At 71.0% G+C, this 8434-nt stretch overlaps 1 protein-coding gene across 1 annotated transcript; it reads right to left on the reverse strand.

The window, feature by feature from the left end:
• Nucleotides 1–985: 985 nt before the first annotated feature.
• Nucleotides 986–8067, reverse strand: LOC142091802 (uncharacterized). The gene is made up of 23 exons (XM_075171156.1): nt 7773–8067; nt 7420–7562; nt 6995–7063; nt 6760–6822; nt 6620–6676; nt 6182–6397; nt 5606–5959; nt 5270–5389; nt 5133–5186; nt 4886–4912; nt 4401–4502; nt 4120–4164; nt 3865–3945; nt 3719–3760; nt 3583–3610; nt 3299–3348; nt 3071–3205; nt 2846–2908; nt 2660–2728; nt 2418–2486; nt 2024–2218; nt 1706–1818; nt 986–1515 (listed from the first exon to the last, which is right to left on the reverse strand). Exons 1-23 carry the CDS (start codon nt 8065–8067, stop codon nt 1305–1307), a joined length of 2601 nt encoding a protein of 866 aa, XP_075027257.1. The 3' UTR covers nt 986–1304.
• Nucleotides 8068–8434: the final 367 nt, after the last annotated feature.

An 8434-nucleotide genomic window follows, 5' to 3' on the forward strand; every position in this document is an offset into this window, starting at 1 on the left:
GACTGGGACGCGCTGGGCAGGCCCTGGGGACACACTGGGACACACTGGGACGCTTCTGGGGACACGCAGGGACCTGCTAGGCAGGCCCTGGGGACCCGCTGGGCTGGCCTTCGTGTCACACTGGGGCACACTGGGCAGGCCCGGGCACACACTGGGGCACACTGGGCAGGCCCCGGCACACACTGGGGCACACTGGGCAGGCCCGGGCACACACTGGGGCACACTGGGCAGGCCCCGGCACACACTGGGGCACACTGGGCAGGCCCGGGCACACACTGGGGCACACTGGGCAGGCCCCGGCACACACTGGGGCACACTGGGCAGGCCCGGGCACACACTGGGGCACACTGGGCAGGCCCCGGCACACACTGGGGCACACTGGGCAGGCCCGGGCACACACTGGGGCACACTGGGCAGGCCCCGGCACACACTGGGGCACAGTACTGCCTCTTCGGCTGGCACGGGGCCCTGGAGCGTGCCCACCCCAGAGCCACCGGCCGGGGGCTGCCGCCACGTGCAGGCAGAGACCCAAACCTCGCTGCTGCTGCCCAAACCCCGCGCCCCAGCCCTGCCCGCGCACCCTTGCCTTCCCGCTCCTCCGCAGAGAGGCTGACGGTGCCTTCCTCCTGCGCATTCTGCCTCCGACCACTGCCCGCGCTCCAGGAGGGGCAAACCCCGCTGCCCGCACTCCAGGAGGGGCAAACCCCGCTGCCTCTGGGAGAGGCTGGTTTGTTGACGCAGCGCCCGGCGACACTGACATCAGTGGAAGTGGAACCCTGTGACTTCATCGTCCCTGCGGTGTCCCCTCCCTCCTGGCCGCCCCATTTGTGCTGATCCCAATGGGGCTGAAGCCCACACGTGGCTCCAGACCCTCTCCCCATTCCCCGGGCTGGCTGCAGTGTGCCCCCCCCAGGCCCCTTGCTGCGGCAGGCGATGTCCTGGGTAGGGCCCCCCCGTAACAGAGCTGGGTGTCATCCAAAACACCAACTTTTTTGTGTCTTTATTTCTGGGGCAGTGGCAGCATTCGCTTCGCTGGAGGTGCAGGGAGGTGGCCGGGCACAGCCTGGCATCACCCTGCCACCCCACGGCACAGGGATCTGCGGGGACGGCACAGCCAGGGATGAGCACGGCACAACCCGTGCGTGGGGTCGGTGTCCCCTCAGTGCTCTTGCACAGCTCCGACACCCCAGTTCTCCCCCCCGGTGCTGCCCACGGGGCTCCCAGGGCAGTTTCCCTGGCCCCGCAGGACGGGGCAGGCTGCCTGGGGCATGCGGCTGGGGGTCACCGGTGCCGTGGTGCCAGGGTCACCACATGTGCCGGTAGGGAAAGGCCACCTCCACGCAGAGCACCACCAGCGCCTCGGAACAGTTGTGCCGCTGCCCGGCCAGCAGCCTGCCCTCGCCCAGGGGGGCGGCCAGGCCCTCCCCGGGGCCGGAGCTGCGCCAGCCCTGGCAATCCCTCCTGCGGGCTTGGCCGCCCCGCGGCGTGGATCCATGCCAGGCCAGCCGGCGGGGCCTGCAGATGGGGACGGGGGTGAGAGGGGCTGGGGGACACCCTCCGGGGCACCTCCGGCTCTTTGCACCAGCCCCTGCATCCGTGCAAATGCCAGGGGCGGGGGGGACCCGCTGCAGCCCCCCCATCCTGGTTCCTGGCACGGGTGTGTGTGGGCACGCCCTGCCGGCGCCCACCCTGCGGCTGGACTCACCAGAGGGCATCTGTCAGGACGTTGCGCCCATTGAAGGAGTAGATGGGGCCCCGCGGGGCGGCACCCGCTTGGCGCTCGAAGAGGGAGCTCCAGGACTTGGCCAGCAGCTGGCCCTACAGGCACAAGCAGCGGCACTGAGCCGGGGGCCGGGGCAATGCCCTTGTCCCGACCACACGTGGGCAATAACTTGCTCTGGGTTCCTCCCCGCTCCCCAAAACACAAGTGCCGAGCACAGCCGGGATGCGGCAATCCCAGCGCGGGACTGGGCAAGGGCTCCCCCGCCAAGGCTCCCCCCTCATGGGGGACGGGGGCACCTGCCTTCAGGTTGACAACAGGGAGGGTCCTGTCCGTCCTCTTGACGATGGAGACCAGGTCCTGGGTGGGGGCCGACAGGAACGCTCGGAAAGTGCCGTAGAGCTGGGCCTCCTGGGACTGCCGGTAGCACTGCAGGTCGGCGCCCCGGATCCCGCTCATGTCGCCGGCGAGGGGCACGTTCAGGGCAACCAGGCGGAGCTGGGGAGGGGAGGCATGGTGGGGGGAGGCTCCGGCACGGCCAGATGTCGAGGTCTCTGCTCTCCCCTTCCCGGGAGGGTGTGAGCCTCCGGCGGTGCCGGCTGGGCACGGAGGGGTCCCCCTGGCACATCTCCCTGCTCTCCCGTGTCTGGGCCACTCGTCCCCCACCCCTAGAGCCAGGGAGCGGGGCATTGCTTACTGATGGGATCCGTGGGGCGATGGTGGTTGGCACGATCTGGGGCAGCCCTCGTCCATCATCCTTCTGGACCTGGAATAATGCGGCTCTCGTCAGCCCGGGGACACGCATCCCAGCGCCATGGGTGCTGTGGGTGCAGCACCCTCCCCATCCCAACATGACCCCCAGTGCCGGGTGGGCGCTGCCAACAGCCCGTCTCCACGGCACGTCCCTCCCAGGGTGGCTGGACCTGCAGCAGGGCTCACCAGTGAGTCCGTCGGGGCCGGCGCGGGCGGCCCCGTGTCGGGACCTCTCATCTGCACCTGCTTTGCCTCCTGGACGGAAAGGACAGGACAGTCCCGCGGGGGCCTGTCCCCCCTCCGGCAGGCAAAGGAGGGCTCTGTCCCCTTGCTGGGACGTGAGCGGACCCGGCGGCTGCCCGCACCCCTCACCTGGTACCGTGGGGTGGAGGCGGAGGGGTCGTCACCGACGAAGAGCGACTCTGAATCCTCCAGCTGCTCAATGCAACGAGCAGAGGGACGGGTTAGGGGGGAACCAGCTCCTTCCCTGGGGTCTGCTGCCCCAGCGCCAATCCAGCCCAGTGCCGGCTGTCAGGGCTGCAGCCCGGACCCCCCTCCCTGCGAGGGACCCCGAAGGGTGTCCTCGGTGCACGGTACCAGGAGGCGGCTCCAGCCGGTGGGGGTTCGGAGGAAGGCGCTGCTCCCTTCCCGCACGTAGACCAGGCTCCCCTCGGGCACGGCGCCGCCCGACTTCAGCATCAGCTCCTTGGACTGGAAGACCCACGTCTGGCGCTGGGGGGGATGGAGAAGTTCACGGCCCAGCTGCGGTGTGCGGGGCAGCCGGACAGCCTGGGGGGCTCGCCCGTGGCCGCAGCCAGGACGCACCCAGAGATCGGCGTGGGAGTCCGGTGGCTCCGTCCGAGGGATGTCAGCATCTGGAGAGTCCGGAGAGGGTGGGGGGTCACGAGGTGCCCCGGCGCAGGAGCTAGATGCTCCCGCAGGAGCCGGCCCCGCAGGGCCGCAGCAGGAGCCGGGGGGGAGAGCCGGCCGCGGTGCCGGGGACCTGTGCAGGGTGGCACTGCCCCAGCACCCGGGAAGGGAGGCAAGACTTCACAGAAGGTGTTTCCAAGGAGGCTGGAGCCCCCGAAACACCCGAGAAATGCCCTTACCTGCTGCCCAGCCTGCGTCAGGGGCTGCCTGCGAAGGCAAGCGGGGCCCGTTACTGCCGCCGGGCACAGGGATGCCCTTCCCGGTGCATGGGGAGGGGACAGGGTCTCTCTCGGGGACAGCGAGGCTGCGGCTTACCGGCTGCTTGCAGGGCGGCTGGGCACGGATGGGGTAAACCCTCTGGAAGCAAAGGCAGGTGGGTTTGTGGGGAGCCGCTCGTGCCCTGCACGCTCACACGTGTGCGCTCTGGCACAGGCGTGTGCGCAGCCCGCGCTGGGCCTTACGTTGAGGTAGAGAAGACCTGGTGCTCCGGGGGGGCCGGGGGGCCCGGGCGGGCCAGGGTTCCCGGGGGGACCTCGAAGACCCTGCAGGAGAGCAGTGTGGAGATTGGACTGGGCGATTTTGGTGCTGCCTTTTGAGGGGGCAGCTATAAGAGACCCCATTGCTGTCCCTCATGCTTCCCGCTCCATTCCCCTCCCGGGGCTGAACCTCCCCGGGCCGGGGCAGCGCGCAGACGCGAGCCAGGCAGTGTCTCTCACATGAGGGATGATTGCTCCGTAAATCTCCGGCTCCTCTTTGCTGCCCTGCAGAGAGAGAGGGAGAAGATTGAGACTGATCTCCATCCTCCCCCTCTCCATCCTCCACCCCTCCATCCTCCACCCCAGCCGGGGCTGTGAGCCCCGTGGCGCTGCCGGTGGGGTGAGCCATGGCGTGGGGCATGCAGAGCCGCCTGGGCTTGGGCAGCAGGGTCCCCAAGGCCGGGCTGGGGTCCCCGGGCACGCCTCGCCGTGACGGGGCCCCACGAGCCCTGAGGACTCACCGTTTGGTACCCGCTGATGGGCACCCAGGAGCCGGACTGGCTGCCAGTGCTGGGGAAGGGGAGGTGGCCTGGTTTGCACCCGTGTTCCCCGTAGCAGCACCCCTGGGTGAGCCACAGAGAGAGGCACGATTAGAGCCTGTGCTGGGTGGTGGGGATGGGCATGTGTGCTGGGTGCATGCATGGGTGCACTGCATGCTTGCATGGGTGTGCACACGTGTGCGTGCTCCCTGTGTGCGTGGGTGTGTGCACATGTGCATTTGCATGTGCCGCAGGGGATGGTGTGACTCGCCACGCTGCCCCGTGCCCCAGCCCGTCTGGGGACGCTGGCAGTGCCGCCGGGGCGAGGGGAAGGCTGGCCCTGCCCCGGCACGGAGAGGCGGTGGGGGAGCGGAGGCAGCACACGGGGCTCAGGGGTTCACACTCAGGCTGTGGGGATGGGACCCCCCCAACGAGCTCCCCCTGCACCGGTGCCCGCGGCTACAAACCCGCTCTCCCGGGTCGCCCTTTTCTCCCTGGAAGGAAAGCAGAGGGGTCCTGTCAGTGCCCCGGCTCCGGGGGTCCCCGAGCACTCCCGGCCCCCCGGCACAGCGCTGTGCCTCACTCCGCGGGGTAACACCCGCCATGGAGCTCTTTGGTCTTGGCGCCGGCACCGGGGAGTGGCCACGGCCAACGCTATCCCCGTGCCCTCGCTGCCAACACCCGCCGCCCGCGGTGCCCGCTCCCCCGGCTCACCTTGGGGCCTGGCGGCCCGCTGGATCCGCGGTGCCCTGCGTGGCGCGAGTCGCACTGGAAGGAGAGGACGTGCCGGGGTGAGCGCGGGGGCTGCCCCCCGCCCCCGAGCACCCGCAGCCCTGGGACCCCCTACTCACCCTGTAGTCCCCTGGCGGCCCTGGCGGCCCCGTGGGACCGGGCATGCCTGGGGAGCCCGTCTCTCCCGTCCGGCCAGGGCTCCCCGGCATGCCCGGCAGTCCGTGCTCACCCTTCTCACCCTGCCGGCACACGACGCGCGGGGTGGTGAGCGCGGGGGCTCAGCGCCCCGTGTCCCCCCGGGCCCCGCAGCGGCAGGGCTGGGGCAGCCCCGGAGCCCTCCGACGGGCTCGGTGCTGGGGGCTGCTCCCTGCCAGGGCAGAGTGAGGGGCCGGTGAGCCCAGCTGCTCCATCCCCACCCCCAGGGCCATGGACGGGCTGGGCTGGCACCCCCTTACCTTTAGTCCAGGGAATCCCGGCTCCCCTTGGAGCCCTGGTTTGCCAGGGAGCGACGCAGGTGCTGCGGGACCGGGGGGTCCTTCGTGCCCAGGTACCCCGGGGGGACCCTGTGGGCCTGGGAGCCCTGGTGCCCCCGGAGGTCCGTCTGGCCCAGCCAAGCCTGGAGACCCTGGAGGTCCTTCAGCCCCGGGGAAACCGGGGGGTCCCACAGCCCCCGGCGGGCCGGGGGGTCCCGGCTGCCCCTCCCGCCCAGGGACCCCCGGGGGGCCTTCATGGCCTGGGTAGCCAGGGGGTCCGGGCAGCCCGGGGGGGCCTGGGGGTCCCGGGTTCCCCGCAGGGCTGGATGCTCGCAGCTGCGTGTTGGGTTGGAGAGACAGAGGAAAGAGAGAGCAGAGCTGGTGAACGGCCGTGTCCCATCCCCTGGTTCCCCTCCCCTGGGCCGCCCACTCCCACGGCCCCGTGCCCCAGCCCTCCCTGTCCCTGCCAGTCTAGCCGGCGATGGACACCGCAGCCAGTGCCGGCATCACCACCCAGCTCTGGCATCGCCCACCTGTGCCCCCCACCCCGCCACTCACCTCATTCTCTGATCCCTCGGGGAGGGCGGCGGGCAGGGGTGGGCTCCTGGCTCCCCAGGCGCCTGGCGGTCCCGGGGGCCCCGGCGGTCCCGGAGGACCTGGGGGGCCGCGGGGACCCTGGTGACCTGGCTGCCCTGGGCTGCCGGCCTTCCCTCTCTCCCCAGAAAATCCGGGCTGTCCTCTGTCTCCCGGGGACCCTCGGTCGCCTTTCTCTCCCTGTTGGGGAAAGACAGAGCTTGGCTCCCGGCGCTTTCCTCCACCGGCGCCCACTGCGGGGACACGCTGCCCCCCTGGCAGGGGACACCTGAGTTGTCCCCCCAACCCAGACCCCGAAGTGAGAGTCCGAATCCCAAACAGAAAAGGTTTTGCATGGCCAAAAAAGCTGAGGGATTTCTGCCAGTGGGACCCTGCGCCTCTCCCTGGGGAGGACCTCCGCACCTTTGGGCCGGGAGGGCCGGGGCGCACGGGGCAGATGCAGCTGGAGCCGTTGTGCATCTGGAGAGGGAGAGAGCGGTGAGCCGCGGGACGGGAGCCCTGCTGCCAGGGGCTGGCACGGGCCCCCTGCGCCCACCCCTCACCTGGAGAGCAAGGTCTGTCTCCGGGGCCGGGGGCAGCCGCCGGGGCAGCCCCTTCGCTGTCGTCTGTGCAGAGGAGAGGAGGGGCTGAGCGCGAGACCCCCAAGCACCGTCCCTGTCCCCCACAGCACCATCCCTGTCCCACCCTGCCAGCCCGTGGCCCCCAGAGCCCCTTGCCTGGGTGCCCATCCCGGGCTGACCCTCGCAGCCCCCCCACGGACCAGGACCCCTCCACCACCTTGATCTGCAGGAACTCCTCTTCCTCAGCACTCCCCTCGAAGATCTCCGGGGCGGCCGTGGGTCGGTGCTGCTAGGACAGGCGGGGACAGCTCAGTGTGGGGCTGAGGGGATCCCAGGGGACCTTCCTGCAGCCATCGCTGCCCACAGCCCGGGGTGGGGGCCGAGCCCCAGCGCTGCCGTGGGGCTGCACCGTGCCGGGGGACACTGGGAGCTGCTGCGGCTCCTTTCCAAGGGGGCAAAGGCGGCTGAGCCGCGGCTCGGGGCTGGAGCAGGGCACGCTGCCCTGCCCGGGCTGGTGCGGCTGTGTGGGCAGGGCACAGATAAGGAGAAGGACGTGGCGAGGGGCCCCAGCAGCTGGGGAGTTTCGGGAGGAGAGCGGGTGGTGGAGCCGGGGGCGGGGGGATGCTGCCCGGGGAAAGGCACCTGGCCTCGTGTGCGCGGCGGGGCATGGCCCGGGGCCTTCGCCGCCCCCCTGGCGAGGGGCTCCCGGTGTCTGGGGGCCGTTGCCAGCGGGGGTTTGCTCAGCAGCACCTTCTGTGTGTGCTCCAGGCCGCCAGCATCTCCGTCTGCAGGAGCAAAGGGGCGATGGGGCGGGAGGTGGCAGGGCTGGAGGGGGACCGGGGTGGCACAGCATTCCCGGTTCCTGGCACTCACTGCGGCCACAGCGGTGCCACCAGCAGCCCTGGACCCCGGCACCCCACACCTCACCTTACGCCGGAGGTGCCCTCTCCTTGCTGGGGTGCCAGGGAAGCCATGTCCCGCCGCACCATGCCTACCTTCCTCCCCATCCCGGGCGGGTACCGCGGGGGCCGCAGGGCTGGTACCCGGATCTGGGGTGGTGTCCTCCAAGCCCAGGGGGTAAAACCACTGGGCCGTGGCGGGTGGCAGGCGCCCGGCCAGCACCGAGAGGATGCAGAGCACGCGGAGGAGGCGCTGGGGGCCGCCGGACCCCATGCCGCTGCCTCGGGGCCAGGCTGCCCAGGACAGGGGGGCTTGGCTCGTCCTGCTCGCCCACGCCGTCAGCTCCCGCAGCCCCGGCACGGCTCCTCCTGTTATCACAGCGGCCCCCATGCCGCCCGACACGCCCCTCGCCCGCCCCGGCACCCGCGTCCCACGGACCACATCTGGCAGGGGCTGAGCACCTGGCACATGGCCAGGTCACCGTCTGTCCCACTGGCCCAGGCGAGGAAGGCAGCCGGGAACCACGGGGAAGGGAGCCAGGGCCAGGAGGAGCTGCTGGAACCGAGGCGAGGGAGGGCGGGGGAGGAGATGCTGCCTGGAGATGGGGAGTAAAACCAGTGAGGAGGAGAGTGGCTGGCTGAGAGCAGGCGGCATCGGCCACGGCGAGAGCAGACGGGTGCTCCGTGGGGTCTGCCCGACCGCTGGTGCCTGGTGCTGAGAGGGGATGGAGACCAGCTCACGGGTCAGCCGGGCTGAG

The sequence above is a fragment of the Calonectris borealis genome, chromosome 22 (assembly GCF_964195595.1).
Source record: "Calonectris borealis chromosome 22, bCalBor7.hap1.2, whole genome shotgun sequence".
In the NCBI taxonomy this organism is placed as follows: domain Eukaryota; kingdom Metazoa; phylum Chordata; class Aves; order Procellariiformes; family Procellariidae; genus Calonectris; species Calonectris borealis.

What these genes read in the sequence shown, in the direction of transcription:
- LOC142091802 (XM_075171156.1), bottom strand. Translation starts at nt 8,067, where the DNA reads ATGGGGGCCGCTGTGATAACAGGAGGAGCCGTGCCGGGGCTGCGGGAG. An exon ending in CGCCCGGGATGGGGAGGAAG is followed by an intron (nt 7,563 to 7,772) that starts GTAGGCATGGTG and finishes TTGCTCCTGCAG; the next exon opens with ACGGAGATGCTGGCGGCCTG. An exon ending in AGGGCGACCCGGGAGAGCGG is followed by an intron (nt 4,503 to 4,885) that starts GTTTGTAGCCGC and finishes TGGCTCACCCAG; the next exon opens with GGGTGCTGCTACGGGGAACA.